The 22,638-nt window shown below is 39.6% G+C and overlaps 1 protein-coding gene across 1 annotated transcript in view; it reads left to right on the top strand.

Annotated features, from left to right (window-relative positions):
- C1H10orf67 (chromosome 1 C10orf67 homolog) overlaps positions 1 to 22,638 on the top strand; it is a 91,476-nt gene that overhangs the window by 45,901 nt on the left and 22,937 nt on the right. The window contains exons 8-12 of the mRNA XM_060161633.1: positions 6,656 to 6,715; positions 7,370 to 7,534; positions 19,881 to 19,940; positions 20,614 to 20,696; positions 20,771 to 20,836. Coding sequence (XP_060017616.1) covers positions 6,656 to 6,715; positions 7,370 to 7,534; positions 19,881 to 19,940; positions 20,614 to 20,696; positions 20,771 to 20,836 — 434 coding nt within the window. The remainder of the gene's footprint in view (positions 1 to 6,655; positions 6,716 to 7,369; positions 7,535 to 19,880; positions 19,941 to 20,613; positions 20,697 to 20,770; positions 20,837 to 22,638) is intronic.

The following is a 22,638-nucleotide window of genomic DNA, read 5'->3' as shown; positions in this document are numbered from 1 at the left end:
CCCAATCCATGAGCATGAAGTTTCTTTCCATTTATTTGTATGTTCTTTGATTTATTTCATCAGTGTCTTGTAGTTTTCAGTGTAGAGATTTTTCACCCCCCTGGTTACATTTATCCCTAAATATTTTATTGCTTTTAGTGATATTGTAAATGGCATCATTTTCTTTTTACTCTCACAGATAATTCGTTGTTAGTGTACAGAAATGCTACTGATTTTTATATGTAGATTTTGTAACCTGAACTTTCATTGATCGTGAAGCTAACAAAAAAGAGGGTCCTTATCAGAAAACTACCATAATTGAACTCTTACCCTTAACTAATTTTCTATCTACTTCATCCCAGTGCACCTTATTTCTAGGAACAATCCAGACTTGAGATAGAAAGGAGTTACAAAGGTTGTTCTAGCCGCTCATTCTGAGGGCACAGCATTGAGTTATCTTTGCAGTGGGCTTTGATTCCGTTACTGGTTTCCTTGTTGCCTGAGTTCCCTCTGAGCCATGCTTCAAGTCTGTCCAGTTCTATTACCTGTAACATGCCAGCATTTGGCCATTCAGCTAGAAAACTGATATTTTGGTAACCCAGACATTTACTCTAATAAAATACATGTCTGAATTTCTGTGCCTAGGAACCATCACACATTTCCAGTGGGAATAGATAAATCCATGACCCAAGGGGAGAGTCTTTAGTGGTTATCCTATGTTCCGTCATGGTATGTTGGCTGTGGGGTCAGATAACTTGTCTCTTCAGTTCCTGGGTCTTCCAATCAAGATAGACTTATTCAAGGAGCCTCAACTGCACCTAAACCTGATTTAAGTAATGAGATCCTGACTTCAAGCATATGCCGTTATAGAATGAGATTTTTTGAGCCCTTGGATGAGGATGAATGTATTTTGCATGTGGGAAAAATGTAAAACGTTGGAGCCAGGGGGCAGATAGATGTAGAAAAAGCATTTGAGCAAGTCCAGTATACATTTACGATAAAAGCTCTCAGCAAACTGGGAATAGAAGGAAACCTTCTAAAGCTTATAATGGGCACCTACAAAACATAACCATTAGTACATTTGATAGTGAAAGCCTAAATGTTTTAAGTCTAGGATCAGAAAATGCGACAAGACTCTCTGTTCTTATCACTTCCACTAGACATTGTTTTTTAGGTCCTAGCCAATATAATATGCAAGAAAAAGAAAGAAATGGCATCCAGATTAGAAAGGAAAAAGTAGAACTGTTTTTATTCCCAGATAACCATGATCATTTATATAGGAAATTCTAAGGAATCTACAAAAAAACTACTAGAATTAATAAGTGAATTTAGCAAGGTTACAAAGATCAAAATAATGCATTTCTATGTACTAACAATGAACAATCAAAAATTGAAATTTTAAAAAACTCCAGTTGCGATAACATAAAAATATGAAATGGTTATGGATAAATTTGACAGAAAATGTACAAAACCATACAAAACACTGCTGAGAGAAACCGAAGACTTAACTAGATGGAGAAACATACTGTGTTCGTGATTCAGAAGATGCATGTTATTAATCTGTCAGTTATCTCTAAATTGATTTATAGATACAATACAATCCCAATCAAAATCCCAGCAGGTTTTTTTTTTTTAATCAACAAGCTCCTCTACAATGTATATGGAAATTCATGGACCTTGAATAGTTAAAACAATTTTGAAAAAGAACAAGCTGGAGAAAGCACTCACACGACCTGAATTCAGCACTTACTTTAAAGGCACAGTAGTCAAGATAAAGTGATATTGGCATATGGATAAACGTATAGATTGATGGAATAGAATAGAAAGCCAAGAAGTAGACCCTTTGGGTCATATATGATGAATTGATTTCTGACAAAGGTGCCAAGGCAATTCAAGCAGGAAAGGATGATCCTTTCAACAAGTGATGCTGGAATAATTGGATAGCTATAGGCAAAGAATGATCCTCAACCCTTGCCTCATACCTCATATAAAAATTTACTTGAGATGAATCATAAATCTAAATGTAATAGCTAAACCCACAAATTAATAGAATAAGGCACAAGAAAGGATCTTAGTGACATCAGGTTTGGCAGAGATTTCTTTAAATAGTGTAAACTGCATTTCATCAAAATTAAAAACTTTTGCTCTTCAGAATGTTAAAAGAAAACTGAAAAGGCAAGCTACAGAGTTGGAAAAAAATATTTGCAAAACATACCTAACAAAAGATTTGCATCTAGAATACATAAAATGGTCTTACAATTCAGTAACACTGTCAACAGCCCAATTTTTTAAATGGGCAAACAATCTGAACAGACACTTCACCAAAGAAGACGTATGGGTGGCGAACTATGACATGAACAGATGCTCAGCATCATTAATCTTTAGGGAAATACAAATTAAAATCTCAGGGAGATATTATCACTCACTATATACTCACTACACTGACTAAAATGTCAAAATCTGACCGCATCAAGTGTTGTCAAAAGCGAGGAACACCTAGAACTCTCATTTACTGCTGGTGAGAATGTAAAATATCCAACCACTTTAGAAAATATTTAAATACTTTTAAAAATTTATATCTATACTTATCATGTGATCTGGCTATTCCACTCCTAAGTATTTATCTGAGGTAAGTAAAAATGTATATTCACACAAAGACTTGTATGTAAATGTTCGTAGGAGAAATAACCCTGATGTCTATTAATAGGTGAATGGGTAAATAAGTTGTACCTTATCTACCCAGTGGAATACTACTCAGAGATAAAAAGAAATGGATCGTTCTTATACACAGCAACAAGGATGAATCTCAGAAATATTATGTTGAGTGAAAGAAGCCAGACAAAATAAAGAATACCTTTGTACGGTTCAACTTACTTTAAATTCTCGTAAATGCAAACTAATGTATAGTGACAGAAAGCAGATCAGTGGTTGCCTGGTGATGAGGCAGGACTGACTGACAAAGAGGCATAAGGAAACTTTTGGGAGTGGTGGGTATGTTCATTATCTTGACTGTAGTGATGATTTCACACGTCATAGAGTTGACAAAGTATGAGTACCCCCAAAATATAAATATGCCCTAAAATCAATTTAATAAAAGACATACTATCCACTAGAAACATAGGCAAAGAGTTGAAAAGTGGGAATTCAGATGAGGAACCTACAAAAATATATCCAGTCTCCTCAACAATAAGTGAAACAGAGTAAAACCATGAAGAAACAGTATTGCTCACACCAGATTGATTGTTTAAGAACAAAAATAAAAGGCTTACAGTACTAAGTGTTGGCAAAGTTGTGAAGCAAGGGGAACTTTCATAACTCTCAAAAGGTAGTAGAACTAATTTTGACAATTGTTTGGCAAATCTTCTACTATTGTTTAAGATGAGGATACCTTAGAATGACTCACAAAAGAGAGACATTTTCAAGAATGTTCAGGGCAGCATTGTCGGTAATAGCCCCAAATTGGAAACAATTCAAATGTCCATCTAAACTAGAGTAAATTAAATTAGTTGTGGAATAACTTAGAGTGACAGGTAACAATATGGATGAATCTCACAAACAATATTAGGCTCAAGCTGCAACATTCAGAAGAATGCAACAAGTTTTAAAAGGATTTGGGCAAAAGCTATTGATGTAATTCCCCACACAATCAGATTACAGGAGAAAAATTATATGATATTCTGAGTTGATGCAAATTCTTTGAGAAAAAATAACATTCAAAATAATGCAACAAGTTTTAAAAGGATTTGGGCAAAAGCTATTAATGTAATTCCCCACACAATCAGATTACAGGAGAAAAATTATATGATATTCTGAGTTGATGCAAATTCTTTGAGAAAAAATAACATCCAATCTTATGCACACACAGGTGTGCACATACACACCGCTGTCCCATGAGAAGTAGGAGGAAGTTCTTTACCTTGCTAAAGAGTAAAACCTACAGCAAACAGACTTCTTGGTGAAACACAGGAAGCATTCTCTTTAAAATCAGTACAAGGTAAGGTTGCCTAATACCATTTTTTTAGTTATTTTGGAAATTCTGGCCAGTGTAGTAGAATAAGAAAAAAAGACAGCAAGAGGTGTGAGGAGTAGAATGGAAAACAACAAGACTGTTATTATTCAAAGAGGATGCAATTGTCCACTTAGCCAACCTCGCAAAACACTTAAAGACAAATTATTTAAATTAACAAGATCGCTGGATAGAAGATCAGCATTCTAAAATCAATTGGATTTCTCAATCAAAAATTGGGAGAAATTATAATTTATAAAAATTTATAATTAAATAGCAAAGTTTATAAAGGGCTCATAAATAAATCTCATAAAAATTTGTAAAAATCTCCATGGAAAATAATTATAAAACCTATTGGGACTTCCCTGGCGGTCCAGTGGTTAAGACTTCGCCTTCCAATGCAAGGGGTGCGGGATTGATCCCTGGCTGGGGAGCTAAGATCCCACATGCCTCGCGGCCAAAAAACCAAAACATAAAACAGAAGCAATATTACCAAATTCAATAAAGACTTAAAAAAAATTATTGACTGGGATTAATAAAGACTTTAAAAAAAACTTAAGGGGATTACAAAAACTAAATAAATGGAGAGCTATAACTTAGTCGCCATAGGCAAACTAGATTATCTTAGAGATAATAGTTCTCACCAAACTGATCTCTATATTCAATAAAATTCCAACCAGAATTACTACAAGGTTTTTCATGGAATTGACAAGCTTATTTTAAAATTAATATGGAAGAACAAGGGTCAAGAATAGCTAGGAAACAAAGTGAAACAATGACATGATGGAGTAGGGAGCGATTTCTCCTGTAAGCTATTAATATAAATTTAGGGTAATTAGGACATCATGATACTGGGCCAGGGATAGACCATTGGGAGAAAATAGAGAACCCAGAGCAGAACCAGACATACGTAAATAATATATATCAGTATCACAGATCAATGTAAATAGGGTGGAATTTTCACTAAAGATGCTTAACAATTGATTCAACAATTGCATAAAATGAAACTGGCTCCCTACCTCACATGATGCATACCCATTTTGTATGGATTAAGCATTCAAATATAAAGGGAAAACAGTCTTTTAAAATTCTAGGGAACAAATCATATGAACTCCAAGTAGAAATTATTGCCTAAACAAGACACAAAATAAAGCATAAAAGGAAAGTTAAAAATTTCAACCCCACAAAAATTAAGGGCCCCTTTTCATCAGAAGACCCCCTCAAAGAAAGTTTAAAATCTAGCCACCAATTTGGCAAAGATATTCGCACCATTTATGTATTCACAAAGCTGTTTTCAGGAATCCGTGAATAACTCCTTCAAATCAATAAGAAAAAAACCACCCAATAGAAAAATGGGCAAAAGTTTTTAACAGGCCCTTCACAAAAGAGGAAACTCAATGGCCAATGAACATTGATTGAAAATGTGCTTGATTTCATTAATAATATAAAAGTACCAAGTGTTGGTGAGAATGTGGAGTAGAGAATTCTCATAAACTGCTGGGGACTATGTATATTGTTACCAAAACTTTGGAAAACAAATTTGGGTTATCTTCTGAAGCTGATCATTCTCTTAACATATGCCCCAGATTTCCGCTCCTAGGCATATAATGTCACACAGAAGATCCCTAGCACATGTGCCTGGGGGAACAGGTACAGGAACATTCAAAGCCATATTATGTATAAAAGAAATTAGAATTTCCCAAATGTTCATTGACAGCGAATGGATTAATAAATTATGCTCCACTCATACACTTGAATACAGCAGCCAATATGAATGAACCGTTTCCAGTATCAACATGGGTTAATTTCAGAAACTATGGAACAAACAAGTGGAGGAAGAACACATACATTATGATTTTTAAACAAGGTTTAAAAATAAGCAAAACTAAATTTGTATATTGTTTAAGGATACCAATGGGGTAAAAAGATAAGCCTATAAAAGCGACAAAAAATTATCAAAAAAATAAAAGGGAATCCCGAGCACAAAATTCAGAATAGTGATTACCTGGTTGGGAGGGTGGTGGTCATGGGACACTTACAATTACACAGGGAGATTCAACACTGTAGCTATTGTTCTCTTCCTCAAGTCGGATGGTCATATTTTTATTATTTCTAACTAACATTTGCACTGCTTCCTTTTTTGGTATATATAAAAATTTTTTTTTAATTGAAGCATTTAATTAATTTTTTTCCCAACCTCATGGCTTGTGGGAATCTTAGTTCCCCCACCAGGGATTGAACCCACCCCCTGCCCCCAACAGTGGAAGCTCAGAGTCCTAACCACTAGACGCCCAGGGAATTCCCTAATTGGAGCATTTTAGAAACCCATTTTCTGCTAGAACCTAAATGCTTGATGGCAAGGTTTATGTATTATTTATTCTAAGAGTCTAGTGCAGTGCCTGGTACCCAATAATGTTAATAAAATAAATACACATAAGCAAACAATTGCATGTTTTCCTATAATCTCTATTATAAAGTACTTTTTTTTCTGGGTGCAAATTTATTTTCTCTTCTAATTTACATTCAGTATTATAATTTATATTCCTATAATAGTTTGGACAGTGAAATGGTTTAAAATGCCACTCTTCCATTGCTTAAGAAGTTTACCAAAAATTCTCTTTCTTAATCTTTGCAAATGATAACAAATGACATGGGTCTTTAATTTCACAGGTTAATAAACAGAAAGCGGACCTTGAAATGACAAGAAAGTTGGATGCCATAGTCGCCAAGGTTTGCATTTAAATTCTTTTTTTTTTTTTTTCTTTTACTGTGTTAATTTCTTATTTGGGCATCTGGCTTGAAGAACCTATACACACCATCCCGAGGCTTTTCACTTTCCCACATCCAAGTTTGAAGGAGAAAACACTTAAAAGTGAGGCAAGTCGTGTGCATGGGAGATGAGGGACTGGTGGGTGAGAGCAGTGAGGAGGGAGTGAGAATGGAAGGTGTCACTGGCGTCCCAACCCCCGGGCTCAATGCCCTGGCCCTTCAGACTCCTGTCCCGTCGCTCCTGCCTGCGGCCCCCGACGCCCACCTCCACCTCCGTACAAATACGACACCCACCTCAAGCTACGACCTCACCCCACTCCACCAAGACCCCACCTTTCCAGGTGCTTCCAGAAAACACTGATCTCTTGGTATGTTTTTCTTAGCACACGAGCATCTGTGGGAGGAATGGAAATTGGGCCTCACCTGCAAATGAAATCAGGCAGGAGCGGGGGCGCTGGGGGACCGGGGATGGTGGGACAGGGAGCAAGAGTAGATCCAGGCCCTTCGGGACTGCGATTCTAGCTCAGGAGAGGAGGACAAGGGAGGAAAAGAGAGGGAGGCGAATCGGAGGCATGTATAGTGGGAATCACAGAGCTGGCTCTTTTTCTGTGCCAGAGCCCCAGAGCCATCAAGGAGAAGGAAACCACCTTGTCTCCGTGGCCCTCACAGCCCGGGAGTGCAGGCGCTCCGAGGCCACGTTCTTCCTTCCCCGTTTCATTGCCTTCTAAGGCCAAAAGAGTCAAGAGTCCAAAGAAGGCTTCAAAGGAAGAGCATCCTACGGTAAGACCCACCCACAGGACCACACCCCGGGACACCTTCACCTGCAAACAGTCTCAGACACCCGATTCCCCCTACTCCCTCTGCGTGCATCTGGGCAGGGGGCTCTGGCTTCTCTTCCCCTCACCGATGCGTCCTCATCAGGCCCCTTACCTTATCCAGGAGGATGCCACCGTTGTCCTGAGCGTGGTGGTTTATTTGGCTTAGTCACCATGGCTTCGTGGATCTCTATTAAATTAGCAACACAGAGAAGCCACATTCCAAGTGCTTTCTAGTGTGTATAATCTCTAACTCATGACTGCCCAGTATCTATCAGAGGCTTCCTGGAGACTCCCTGAAAGATGTGCAGTTGGAAAGTCCATTTGCTCATGGACTATTCTTTTTTTTTTAATTAATTAATTAATTAATTTTTGGCCGTGTTGGGTCTTCATTGCTGCACACCGACTTTCTCTAGTTGTGGCGAGCAGGGGCTACTCTTTGTTGCGGTGTGCGGGCTTCTCATTGTGGTGGGTTCTCTTGTTGTGGAGCACAGGCTCTAGGCGCATGGGCTTCAGTAGTTGTGGTGCATGGGCTTCAGTAGTTGTGGTGCACGGGCTTCAGTAGTTGTGGCACACGGGCTTCAGTAGTTGTAGCACATGGGCTCTAGAGTGCAGGCTGAGTAGTTGTGGCGCACGGGCTTAGTTGCTCCGCGGCATGTGGAAGCATTGCAGAGTGGGGTTGGAGACAGGGACAGGGCAACCCCTTCCCTACAGCAAACCCAGGGCTCGAACCCATGTCCCGTGCATTGGTAGGCAGATTCTTAACCACTGCGCCACCAGGGAAGCCCTGCTCATGGACTATTCTAAATCAACCGTGGACTAGCTCATGCTATCAGAGACATACATCCATGAATTATATGCTAGTAACCTCCTTACCCCCAGATAATCAGAGTTGCTTCTACCTGGCCTACGGCGGTGCCATTGGTCTATATTAAAGGGCATATCAAGAAGTAGTAGGTCTGTGATGTTCGTCTCAGTGTTGGCTTATTGTGTGGACTGTGCAGAGACACTGCTCACTGCATTACCCAATACCTCCCTTTAAAATGATCCTGTGGCGAACTTTCTTCTGAGCTTAGTTATGGGAATAGTTGCATTTCTCTGAACAATCGATCTATCTTGTGGGCCCTGTGAATCGTGCAACCGGTCAAAGCTCCTTTTCCATGTTGACGTTTAGAAAGCTTAGAGGCTGATGGGTGACACATATGGCCAAGGTACAGCACTTCCTGGAAAGAGTCTGTCCACTAGAATCTTTTGGTTTCCCAGACTCTTTTGTCTTCTTTCTACGTGTCCCCGTGTTCTCCCTCCTTCTCCCCCAGGGGGCGGAATCTACCTCTCCAACACTCAGGGCAGGAGAACAGAGCAGAATCATGCTCGCTGTGGCATCCTTGCTCCAAACGGAGGCAGGAAAAGGTATAGCCCTCTCTCGCTCACTCACCAGGCAGATGGGTCACCACTCGAACCCACCACTTTCTCTCCTTTCGGAGGAGAAAGAGGGAAGTAGAGCAGCAGGTAGAGGGAGGCCGGGGTGTTAATACTGGTGGCAGTCACTCCACTTGGAAGGAAACCCCAGGACTTGAGAAAAAGCATTCTCCTCTAAGAGCGCTTCCACTTTGCAGAGAGTTAGGAAGTATCAACAACTGGAATTTCCTGAGGGGGAGAAGGACATTTGGGGAATGTGGCACATGACTGACCAATGACTGGGTTCTAGAAGTAAGATTTTTAGAATCCAGATCTGGGAAGTATTTGGCGGGGGTGGGTGGGGGGAGGAGGCCCACAACAAAGCAAGAAAACAAAAAGCAACCCCCCGCCCCCGGGGCTGAGCATGCAGGGCTGCCTGCTGACCTGGGGCGGGGGGCCCAGCCTTACTGGGCGAGGGGCTGTAGTCCAAGCCTGGGACTTAGGGAGTCTGTGGCCGAGGCAGTGTCCTGTTCCATAAACCTCTGTCAGCTGCCTTGAGATCAGGGTGTGTGCCAGGGGTCTGTGGTCTGAGGCTCTGAAATGATGGCAGGAGCATTGCAGAGTGGGGTTGGAGACGGGGACAGGGCAACCCCTTCCGTACAGCAAACCCAGGGCCCTAACTAAATCCTAGAATTGCAGACTAGAAACTCCAAAGTCCCAAATTTACCCATCAAAATTGAGCTTCCAAAGTCCCAACGACAAGGGGCAGAAATACCACTGTTCTCCCCTACAGGAAAGACACCATGAAGGGGAGACAAAGGCAGACAGCGTCTCTGAGAAGGTGTCATTTCAGTAGGGTTTTCTCCTAGTGTCACAGTCTCTCCTTCTGACCGTAATGACTGTTATCTAGATGTTTCCGAAGCTTAAGAGTACATTTTGTCAGCTGGGAGACTCGGAAGTTAATGTGTAACTTTTACTTATTGTAAAAATTGGACTGGGGGAGGGGAGAGATGACATAAGCTGGAGTTTACATTTTCATAGGAATTGACTCAATTTTAAAGGGAAATATATTTTTCTAGCTCACCGTTATTACTCTCATATACACTTTTGTTAAAATGATCCTATTATAAAGAGTGTTCCCTTCCATCACCTCCCATGTGGTGTATTCTTCATTGTAGATTAGCTCTCTCTGTATGCACTCTGGTTATCATTTTCCTGTTTCTCTCCTTTAAATATTTTATTATATTGAGGTAGTTGGACTTCTTAAAAATTGTCTTTAAAGGGTTTTGTCATCTTGACCACGTGTAAATGACCAAACAGAGAGCTTGCTGCAGGAAGTTTTTACATCAGTCATTTACCTTATCTAATTAATCATACTTATTTTTTGAAATCTGTGTCATTCGGTGGGAACAGCACACGTGCTTCACCCAGCGGCGCACACAGTGATAAACTGAGTGTTCAACCAGTCTGAAAAGCACAATAGGAACATTGCTGTGTGATTTCTATTTATGAAATATTTCACAACATGAAATTTGTATTTGGACAGCGTTTTTGTGTAAAGTTTATTTTTTGATAGCTGTAAAACATTTCAAATACTGAGGTTTCACAAAGCAAGGTTAACTTACATTCCCAGGTTTCCCTCCCACAGCCCCCGCTCCAGGGTAATTAGTTAATTAAGGCTGCACCCAGTAAATGCTTCCCTGGAAGACTTCTGAGCTTCCATGGGGTCACCTGTCTGCGCTGATGGAACATATGGTGCACGCTTAGATCTGCAGAAAGCATCAGGACCCTTCCATGTGGGAAATGGGACAGGGGACAAAGTCAGTCGTATTCCCATTCTTAAAGTTCATTCAATACAAAGCAATTTGGACATAAGGAAAAACTTTAATAAAAGCTCTAGAATGTTGTTCTTTAAACATTCAAGAATTGCAAGGTGAAGTACTTTTGCAATAGTTTTGCAAGTATGACCATAGTCACCCTGCAAGCTAGTAATTTTTAAAAAATTATTATTACTATGGGATATGGAATCATTATGGGTGTAGAGTATTATAGGCAAGGTGGGTGAAAGGAAGATCTTTCCCATTCCTCTCCTGTACATCCCTTTTATTTGATTGAGCTGCTGAAGTTGAAAATACACTCCATCAGAGAAGAAAATCATATAACCTGTTCATTGTTTCATTATTTCGTTATTTTTCCCCTGGGCTTGCCTTCATAAAGAAGGTAGTTCATAGTTCTGCAGAGCTGTGTGAAAAAGCCAGCATTTTGCTCATTGTTGACCTGGCAGCCCAGGGTGGTAGAGTCATACAGAGCTAGGACAGTCCCGGACACGTGTACGGTTGTATGGTCTTCAGGGACTGTCAAAGGATATTTACTGTATTTTGATAGATTATGTTGACACAAAAGAATTTTCCTTATCGCACTGGATCTTTGTTTTCTAATGGGAGTAGCTTTTTTTTTTTTTGGCTGTGCCGTGCGACTTGCCGGGGTCACAGCGGTGAAAGCACTGAGTCCTAACCACTGGACCGCCAGGGAATTCCTGAATAGGAATAACTTTAAAATGTAGAGATAATTGAAATCATACACAACAATTACTTGTTTTTTATTTTAAAATCAAATTTGTCATTTGCCGCTAAAGTGAATGCATCTTTAGATTCTGTTGTCAGAGACCAAAATTGAAAAATCTGAGTAATACCATATTTAAACTTCAAGTGAAAGGTGGCATTGACTTTCTGTATTATTCTACTCTAAGTAGTTTGATGATAAATAAGTACTTTCAGTATATTTGGGACTGAAAATATTTTGGTGAAAATAATATCCAACATTTGTTCCACAAATGAAAAATGGTTTTTGTTAAAAATCACTTGAGTTTTAAGGCTGCACCCAGTAAATGATGCCCTGGTCTGGGAGGATCCCACATGCCACGGAGCGGCTGGGCCCATGAGCCATGGCCGCTGAGCCTGCACGTCTGGAGCCTGTGCTCTGCAACAGGAGAGGCCACAGCAGTGAGAGGCCCGCATACTGCACCAAAAAAAAAAAAAAAAATCACTTGAAAGGTTTTATGTTTTGTCTTCTTCTTGTTTATTTTTGCTGGGGAAGAATAATAACATTTTACTTGTAGAGTTTGCGATATTTAAGTATAATTTCTTTTAAGGGCTTAAGATTGTTGTGGAAATCAGGAAAAGAAGAGATTAGTATCAATTGCTATTCTTCCCTGGACGCTCTGAGCCATAGGGCAGATGCTAGGTCCTGACCACATGTATACCACCTTGGTGGTAACAGAGGAAATGTCATTCAGGAGCCCACAGGGCAGCCACCTGACCCCTCACTGCATGGTGTGCTTTATTCCATTTACCTGGGTTTCAGCTGTGGGTTTCTTTCTAGTTCTCCCTGGGAATTGGGGCCAGTCTTGAACACCAGGTCATTTGCCAGAGTCCTGACACTGCCGGGACTTGGGTCTCACCCCCTGAACATTTGACATGCTGCCACCCATCCTAACTGCCATCATTGCATGTACTAGTTCTGCTGTGAATTCTATTACAAACACTGTCATAGAACAGCTTTAATACGGACGTTCACCACCGTCAACCTGAGGTAGCTACACCCCACTGGATGCTGGCATTGGACTATCAGCCACCCTCTCCGGGTCCAGCTCTTCCAACTTGTCAGTTTCTCCAGCCCTGACCTCTTCAGGTTTCTCCTCAAACCCTAGGGATTAGTTTGTATAAATTACAACATATTTCAATTCCCCTTTCTTTAGGAATGTATTTTCGTGGAGGGTGGTACTTAGACTTTTCTTCATGTAATGCCTCAGTTGTAGTCTCCATTCGTTCATCAAAAAACTAAACTAAGTAAAGGAAAGCTATTTGTTTCCCCTTATTCACCTACTGCATATTACTGCTAACTTGCATTTCTGATCAACTTTAGATAACCAAGGATAGCTCACTGAATTGATTTTATGCCAGCCAAATCCAAAGAGTTCTTATGTTTTGTTAGCCTATGCAGCCTTATTAGGGAATCAGGTATACTGATTTTTAGGCTTTTAAAAAATCTTGAATATAGCCTGAGGATCTCCTTCACTAATTTCTATGTGGGAAACATTCTTCTGTCGACTATATGAATATATATATATATCTCCAGAATAGAATAAGGAGTTACTTATAACCAGTGCCATGAAGTGTTATGGAGTCCAGTTAATCCAATGGCTGAAAGCACATGGTGGACCCATACTGTGTTTCATGCCACCAGAACTGATAGACATGAGCCTGAACGTCCTAGAGAGTAATTCTGGTGGTCTTTCTCTCTAGTTGAATATATGCAAGTGGATTCTGATTAAGATTCGTAACATTTCTGTCTGGTTTACATTAAATAAGGCATAAGTGTATTTTAAAGGTAAATTTTATACTTAAATTAGAAAGATTTCAATCGTTTGGGATTCTTATACAACCACTGGAATAGCTAGGAGAACATCTATTAGGAAAGCAACAAAAAAACGATTTCAGACTGAAGCACCCAAGCAGCTGGTTGATAAGAGATCAGTGGGAAGTCATTGCAATTTGTAGGAACCCCTGGAAATCTCCCACCAAATAGCTTAGTCTTCAGCAGTAAAGATAGTGTTTAAGAGTTCTCCAGAAAGTCACTGTGCAACTCATATTTGTCCATTCGTCTTGCTCAAAATGCCTTTGGATGATCTTTTCCAATGTGTCCCTCAAAAGTACAGTTCTTTGGAGTTTCTAACATGTTATATTCTTCAGAAGATTATAATTTAATATAGATATTTTCATGTAACAAAAATGGATATGATTTGCCATGGCAAAGTTTGCATTTGACACCTTCATTTATACCATTTCTGGAGCTTTTATTTTTTTTATATATCTAAGTTTCTGCCCGGTATCCTCTTCTTTCTTCCTGAAGAACTTCCTTTTGCAGTGATTATAGTGCAGGTCTGCTGGCAACAAATTCTCTCAGCTTTTGCTTGTTTGAAAAAAACTTTATTTTGCCTGTTTATTTTATTTATTTATTTTTTGTGGTACGCGAGCCTCTCACTGTTGTGGCCTCTCCCATTGCGGCGGACACGCAGGCCCAGCGGCCATGGCTCACGGGCCCAGCCACTCCGCGGCATGTGGGATCTTCCCGGACCGGGGCACGAACTCGTGTCCCCTGCATCGGCAGGCGGACCCTCAACCACTGTGCCACCAGGGAAGCCCTTGCCTGTATTTTTGACAGATTTTTTTCTGAGTATGGAAGCCTGAGTTGACAGTTTCTTTTCTTTAATACTTTGAAGATGTCACTCCCTTATCTTTTGTCTTGCATAGTTTCAGACAAAAAGTCTACTGTATATTTTAACTTTGTTTCTCTGTCTGTAATGTGTCTTTTACTTTGGAATGCCTTTAGAACTTTTTCTTTCTCTTTGCTTTTCAACAGTTAGACTATAATGTGTTTTGGAGTGTTTGTTGTTCCTCTCTCTTTCTTTCTCTCTGTCCTAATGGACTTTCTTGAATTTGGGGTTTGGTGTCTTTCATTAACTCCTTACCATTATCTTTAATTATGTCTCTTGCCCTATTCTCTCTCCCTTCTCCTTCTGAGATTCTGATTACACATATGTTAGACCATCTGATATTGTCCCCAAATTCTTGGATATTCCGATCATTGATTTTAAACGACTTTTTCCTCTTTGTGTTTCAGTTTGGGGTATTTTTTTGACCTACCTTCAAATTTACTAATTGTTTTCCTCAGCTGTATTGATTAATCAAAGAAATTAATTTCTTCATCTTTTTAAAAAATTTCTAATATTTACATTTGACTTTTTTTTTACATTTTCCAAATCTCTGCTGAAATTATCTATTGTTTACCATCTATATTGTTCACTTTTTCTCCTAGGTTCTTTAACATTTTAATTATAGTTAAAGTCCTCATCTGATAGTTCCATGATCCATGGGTTATCTTTGAATCTGATTCTGTTGATTGCTTTGTCTCCTGACAATAGGTTCTTTTCCTTTTTGTCTGTCTCATAATTTTCGATTGAATATCAGTCATCATGTGTAGAATAGTAGAGACTGAAATAAACAGTGTTCACACGTGGAAATGGCATGCCTCTTCCTGTAACAGACGGTTATTGTAAGCGGTAGAGCCAATCTAGCCAAAAGTTGAATTGAGTTTGGTTGTAGCTATGGTTCCTTTTAGTGGGCCACAACCTTGATGTTCTTGCAGTGGGTGTGTGCTTAGAATGGGAATGAGGGTAACAGAGTGCTTTTCTCTGTGTGCTGCTCCACCTTTAGCTTTCAGCAGAACTATCCACCTGTGCCACCGAGTAAGTCTCTCTCTATGCTCTTATGCCTTCCTTGGTAATAGACTGCTATTGCTTGGTACTTCACAGGTGAGGGCAGAAAGAGTTCTCTGTTGTTCTAAAGCAAACTTACTCTTTGGGAAGTGCTGTGTGCCTGTGGCTCTTGTCTATTTTTGAAAGAATTTTGAAATTGAATTCTAGTAATTTTGTTAGAAGAAAATTCACCAGTGATATATGGAGGTAAATGTTCTGTTTTGCCTTCTGGCTTACGCAGTGATCAGTGCCTGCCTGCACACAGCCTCCTAGTCTATCCTCAGTGCTCTCAATTCTTAAGTCTCTTCTTTCCAGACTGTAAGCACACAGGCTGCTTCTCCTCTCTTCCTGTGGTTGCATCACTCTCCCCTCCCCACCCACCCCCGTAGCTAGCACCTGCTGGCACATTACTGGTGTTCAGAATTAGTTCTTTGCTTAGAAGGTAATCAGAAAAAAAAGTGATAATATGGAAGTCAAGATTAATGAAATTTTAGGGACAGAATATCATCTTTCTTCATGAGTTAGAAACATTGTTTTGATAGAAATATATTTGATGGTTTAAAGGAGAGACTCAAGGAGGCATTAAACCCAGAAGGAACGGCCCAAGTTTCAGAAGAGGGATGTTTGTGGAAATTGGGAGAAATGAAAGAATGTGATGAGTCTTTGATTGACAAGAAAAGGAGAAAGAGGATATGATAAGGAATCTGGTTGATCATATGACAGTTAATAAACATAATTGCACTCCTGTTATTACAAACCTTGGCTGTTGATTCCAAATTTAGATTATATTTATTAAATGTTGGGTGTTTTTTAACATGTTTTAAGTGCTTAAACTGGGAAACAAATTTAAGAATCATAATTCTTAAATTTCTGTTGTAAATAAAACTTACTTCTTAATTTTATAGACTTTTAGCTATAAATATATATACAAATTCAAAAAAAGAGAAATATTTATAATGAATTATGTCTAGTCACAATGTTCGATTATCTTTGTAATTATTTAATTTACATTTTCCTACTTAGGAAGTTATCTCCTTTTCTATTACCACTCATTTTCACCTCTATCTACTGTTTAGCAGTCCAGTGTTTGCACCTGTCAATGAAGTAGCCACATAAAGACCAGCACATGTATTCCAGAGAAAATGGAACGCCAGCAGCTGGCAAAACAAAATGACAGTTTAATGTGGACAGAGCCAGGATTGAATATAGCGTGCTATAGCGGGAGTTGAAAGTTCAACTCAAACTGGAGAGCAAACACTCTAGTCTACATGTGGTGCTTTTTTTTTAATGAAAAGAGAAGCTATCTTTGTCATTGTCAGAGTATTGTCTTTGGGAGAGATTGAATATTTATTTGCTTTACAGAAGATATGGTTTAGCACAGTTTTATCTGTAGTTATTACAGAGTTGATCATTATATGAGAGTTGGGAAAAAGGAGCCTTGAAAATTGGAACTAATTTTTACTGTATGCAAATTTAAATACAGAATCTTTTTTTTCCTTTCTAAAATTTTTAATTTAATTTAATTTATTTATTATTTTTGGCTGCGTTGGGTCTTCGTTGCTGTGTGCGGGCTTTCTCTAGTTATGGCGAGTGGGGGCTACTCTTCGTTGCAGTGCGTGGGCTTCTCATTGTGGTGGCTTCTCTTGTTGCGGAGCACGGGCTCTAGGCTTCAGTAGTTGTGGCACACAGGCTCAGTAGTTGTGGCTCGTGGGTTCACTAGTTGTGGCTCGCAGGCTCTAGAGCACAGGCTCAGTAGTTTTGATACATGGACTTAGTTGCTCCGTGACATGCAGGATCTTCCCAGACCAGCGATCGAACCCGTGTCCCCTGCATTGACAGGTGGATTCTTAACCACTGCGCCACCAGGGAAGTCCCAGAATCTTTTTTTTTTAAATAAACTTTCAATTACTGATATGACTTCAGATAGAGTGAAATAAATATAAATGCCTTTCTAAGTGGAAACTTATTTCGTTTTGCCAGTTTGTTTTCCTAACTTCCTGTGGATTCGTTTTTAAAATTTGGGTTGGTTTATTCCCATTAACATACGGGCAAGTGCCCTCCCAAGTTTGGGGCTCTTACTCCCATGATTTCCTTGGTCTACTGTTAACCAAATGGCAGTGAATTCACTGTGTACTCCTCATGTCCTGGTCAGAGAGGCAGTTCAAGCGGATTGTGTTCTTTGAGAACAAACAGGTAGAGGGAGCCCCAAAAGTGCATGCCTCCCATGACTTGGGTGACCCCAACGTATTCGAAGCCAAGGAAGGCTAATGAGAACCACGATTCTCACTGTTTTGTTAAATAGGTGTTGCTAGGCCTCAGGCTTTGTTTTTGGCTAACTTCCTGCCACATGGGCCTTGGGGAGACTGAGTCACTATGCTGGTGGTTGTAGGTGGTAGGTTTCTCTAGGAAGGTGTGCAGACAACCAAGGGAACTATAATCTTAGTAGTTCTAGGACCACCAGAAAGCTCCTCAGGACTGAGGGGACTGATGGAGTAGGAGTTAGAGTTTAGTGAACTAAGGTAAGAGCAATGGGTTAGGGTCCGAGTTCAGGATTAAGTCCATGCTGAAAATTCTCCTATCAGCCAGGGGATAATCAGGAATTATCAGCAGGGAGTTCGTAGATCACCATATAGAAGTTTACATATATTGACATCATAATAAAGGCAACCACAGTAAGAGCTGAACATTTGCAAATAAAAAATCAGGCACGCGAGGGAAGAGAGAAGATGGAAGGTAATTCGAATGCTCTAAATTCTTAATGTTTATTTGTGGGGAGCCCAAAAAATAAAGGCTACTGTTTATTTATAATGATAATGACGAGAAAAACTAAAACAAAACCAAACCCTTGGCTTCTGGGAAGTGAGAGTTTTATGTTCACGTATACTATCTGCAGTTTATTTTTAAAATATGTGCGTGCATTCTCTATCGCTAAAAATCTAAAGTAACAGGGATGATGAAATCAATAGGTTAGTGTATAGAAGTGAATGGTAATATGTGTGATGTGCCTGGCACATAGTAGGCACTCAAAAACTTGTAACTTTTATGGCTGTTAATTACAAATTTTGTTACGTGGCAGCTAATGTCAGCTGGGTTCTCTCTGCCCCTTCAGATACGAGTAAAGTTGGCTCAAACCCACATTCTGTGCTTTGTGGCAGCCGAAAACGTGTCCACTTGTTTCTCCAGACACCCATGGCATCTTCTGGTGGTTGTTGTTATGTCTGGGCTCCTTCTTCCACTGAAACGAGTCAATTTCTGAGTCCCATTGCACTCTGTGTCATCCCAGCTCCCACTTTGTTGAATCATACACTGAATTCAACCCAATTCTGTGATTGCTACTAAAACCACTCACTCACAGGACACCTTTAGTTGAATGAGGTTGAAGAAGGTAACAGGGACAGTCTGCATCACCAAGATGCCGTTTCACATTGAATATTGGACATCACCCCTGGGCACTGGTCACTTGTGGCTTCACCACACACTAGCAGCTCCAGCCTTGGGGTCCTGCCTGGCCATTCTCTTCTTTTCTAGCTCTTCTCAGCCCTCACTTCTGATTGCTTCAGGGAGCTCTGGGTTCCTTTTACTTTATTCTGCAGACCTGGCTCCAGGCCCTGCGTGGCAGACCCCACCCCATCAACATGGGCAACAGATCAAAAGCTTTTGGGTCACCCACTAGAGCAGGTAGTGGTGGTAATAAGAAGCACCTTTTGCTGTCTACATTCTGTGGAGGAATATAAGAATAGCTAATCAAAGGGCTTCCCTGGTGGCGCAGTGGTTGAGAGTCCGCCTGTCGATGCAGGGGACACGGGTTCATGCCCCAGTCTGGGAAGATCCCACATGCCGCGGAGCGGCTGGGCCCGTGAGCCATGGCCACTGAGCCTGCGCGTCCGGAGCCTGTGCTCTGCAACGGGAGAGGCCACAACAGTGAAAGGCCCGAGTGCCGCAAAAAAAAAAAAAAAAAAAAAACAACCAAAAGAATAGCTAATCAAGCAGGTTTTTATATTCAGTATATTTTCTCACTGCCATCTGCTCTCTGCATCATTCAAGAGGAATAGTAGTGAAAATCCGTCTTAATTATCATTTAAAATAAAAGTTTATTTATTTATTATTAAATAAATGAGCAAACGAATGCATTAAAATCTAAAAACCAAAAAAGTGCAATATGTAATTTACTTAACCATTTTGAAACGCAGTGTTTTTATATCTATAACTGGGATTCATTAGATTTAATCCAAAAGATAGTTGAGAAAAATAAAATAAAAGGTTTTTTTTAAGCTTGTGACTTCACTGGGTAATAACTGCCCACTTCATTAAAAAAAAAAGTGTAATGGTAAAATTTGACCCATATATAATTACAAAGTAATGCATTTAGAAAACAAACAGTAGTGGGAACGTTGGTTTTAATGGGATATAATTGTCCAATTGCAAATGCAATGTATAAACACTGAGTCTTGTAAATTAAATGAGGCAGTCAAGACCCCTATGGGACTAGGGTTGGCATATTTTTAGTCTCATTTGCCTTTCTCTAAGCTGCAGAAAAACCACATCTTTATGCATTGACTTGAAATGTTATACTTGCTTTTGTTTATTTTCTTTCCAGGTTAGACATGGAATACCTGCTGCGATGCATAGAGAAAAAGCGAGACTACCAGTGGCTAAGGTATAATAATGACTAATATGACCCTTATTATTAACTTAAATATTGTTTATATCAATGCTGACTATCCTTAGAGAGGAGTAATGACTTTGAAAGCTACACCAAGAATCAGTCTAATGAAGAGACAGAGGACCTGGTTGCCTCTATAGTATGATTCTGGGTTACATCCCTGCCACACCCAAAGAAATCTCATTCATGACATGCCTACAGTTCCACTGTTACAGATTCATTCCTTTGCCAAAACTTTGTCCCCTTGTAAAATAGAAACAGTACTGAGAAATGGCATACAGTTCTAATGTTATTGAGTTGGTCAGATCCTTTCCTGAGGACGGTTTTGATAGAAAGAGGAAATAGAGTAACTGGGGGCAGCTGCTGCTATGATGAAGAGATTTAGAAAAAGTGATACCTGGTAGGGGGGAGGGGTGATGAAGATAAATTTTGGCTACTTGGTAATATTGTCTCACACTGGCTGCTTTGAAGTGAATCATTTACAGGAAATGGAGGCATGGGATCTTAAATTCTTCCAGTTTATGGGAATTTGCAAGTAAATGTAACTCATTGTTCCCTCAAATTTTCGATGATAGTTAGAATATGCATGCTATTTAATAGAAATAACCTTTCAGATTTATGGGGAAATAGGGTATAATTAACTTTGTGATGTATTTTCTATTGAAAGATTGAAGAAGAGAAACGTGGTTTGGAAGAGCAAATACAAATGTTAAAGGCTAAGTTAGAGAAAGAGAAAAAGAAGTCGGAGAGGTACTGGTAATAGTAATTCATAATTGTTCATTTGCAGCTAATACAGTATTTAACCACCTATAAATTTATTACAGGGTTAAGAAGGAATCAGATCAGATCAACAAAAACTGGGAAAAGAAATTCTTCATTCTCAGGAACAGGTATAGTGTGGTGATATATACAAATTCTATTTATAAAAATGCGACTAATCGTCTTTTAAGGAAATTGGGAGCCTTGCATTTTTCTGTATATATTAACTAATATGAAATGCCCTCAAATACCTCTTTCAAGAGATGCAAAATAACTGACCTAAAAAAGAAGAGTAGTCAAAGTCACTTCAAAGAAAAACTAATTCAAAACTGTTTTATTCCTGATCTCAGTGTTTCAAATTTAAATCATAGACAGGATGGACAGACTCTCTTGATACCTGGTTTAATTGGACCTACATAGTCATCTTCCTCCGTAGGGCTATTAAAACATTTCCATTCATTTGCACGTGATAGTATTTATCTCCAGATACAGAGACCTGAATGAGTGAGGGAGCACGCCATGTGATTACCTGGAAGAGACTTCCAGGTGAAGGAACATCACGTGCAAAGGTCCTGGGGTGGGGGTTTGCTTGTGTGTTCAAGGACAGTGAGGAAGCCAGGTGGCTGGAGAGACATGAGCAGGGAGGAGTGGTATAAGAGCTCAGTGAGGTAGAACATTTGGGGTTTTACTCTGAGATGGGAAATCACTAGAAGCTTTGTTTTCAATTGATACGAAAATTTTCTCTTTTACATGCCTACTGGGTCATTACCACACCTAATAAAGTTAGCAATATCAATCCTTTAGTACTACGTATTGACCAAATCATATTCAAATTCCTTGATTATCTCAAGGGAATCTCTTACAGTTGTTTGATTAAATCGGGATTCATGGTAGGTGGACCACTGCATTTGGGTGTTATATCCTTTAAATCTTTTTTTTCTTTCTATGATGGTCCCACTTACGTCCCCGTTCTTTCCAGCGACCTGATTTGCTAGAGAAATATGCTCATTTGTTATGTAGAATGTCCCCCATTCTGGATTTGACTAATTGTTTATGTGCACGTGTGTATGTATGTGTGGTGTCATCTAACATGTTCTTCTATCTGTATATCTTACAAACTGATCTTTAAATCCAGAGAGTTGATTAGACTCAGGTTCAATATTTTAGGCAAGACTACTTCACTCGAACTACTATGTAATTCCTGTGCATCACATCATAGGGCACATAGTGTCCGGCTATATTATTTTAATCAAGTGTTATCAGGCTAATTCATATATTTTAAGGTTCATCACTGACCTTTCTCCAAATAATTTTAACATCCATCAATGATCACAAACCATGATCCAAGATTTCATTAGGGTTGCAAATTGGTGATACCTTAATTTTATCTTTCCTTCTGCATTTCTTAGCTAAATTCTATTAAAGAAAAAAAAAGTTTTCCCCACTGGTTACCCTGAAATATAGTTTCAGACAAGATAAGGCAAGATAAATGCTTGATCCCCTTTATTTATCAATATTCAGAATAATGAGTTGGTACCCTAAAACCTCACTGGAGAGTCTTGAACTGAGGAAAGACCCAATGATCTGATGTCTTAAAAAAATTATGACTTGTGTTGATAAAAAGCCATAGGGAAGCCAAAGGAAAAGCAGGGAGAAGAGTTAAGAGCTCCAGAAAGAATAAACCCCTCTTAGGCAAAACATGATGGTGATTTGACTGGAATGGGAGACCTGGAGCTGTTGAGAAATGATTACATTGGGGATTTTTTTTTTTTTTTCGGTACGCGGGCCTCTCACTGTTGTGGCCTCTCCTGTTGCGGAGCACAGGCTCCGGATGCACAGGCTCAGCGGCCATGGCCCACGGGCCCAGCCGCTCCGCGGCATGTGGGATCCTCCCAGACCAGGACGCGAACCTGTGTCCCCTGCATCGGCAGGC

The sequence above is a fragment of the Lagenorhynchus albirostris genome, chromosome 1 (assembly GCF_949774975.1).
Source record: "Lagenorhynchus albirostris chromosome 1, mLagAlb1.1, whole genome shotgun sequence".
In the NCBI taxonomy this organism is placed as follows: Eukaryota; Metazoa; Chordata; class Mammalia; order Artiodactyla; family Delphinidae; genus Lagenorhynchus; species Lagenorhynchus albirostris.
This window is presented reverse-complemented; position numbering and strand designations above follow the sequence as displayed.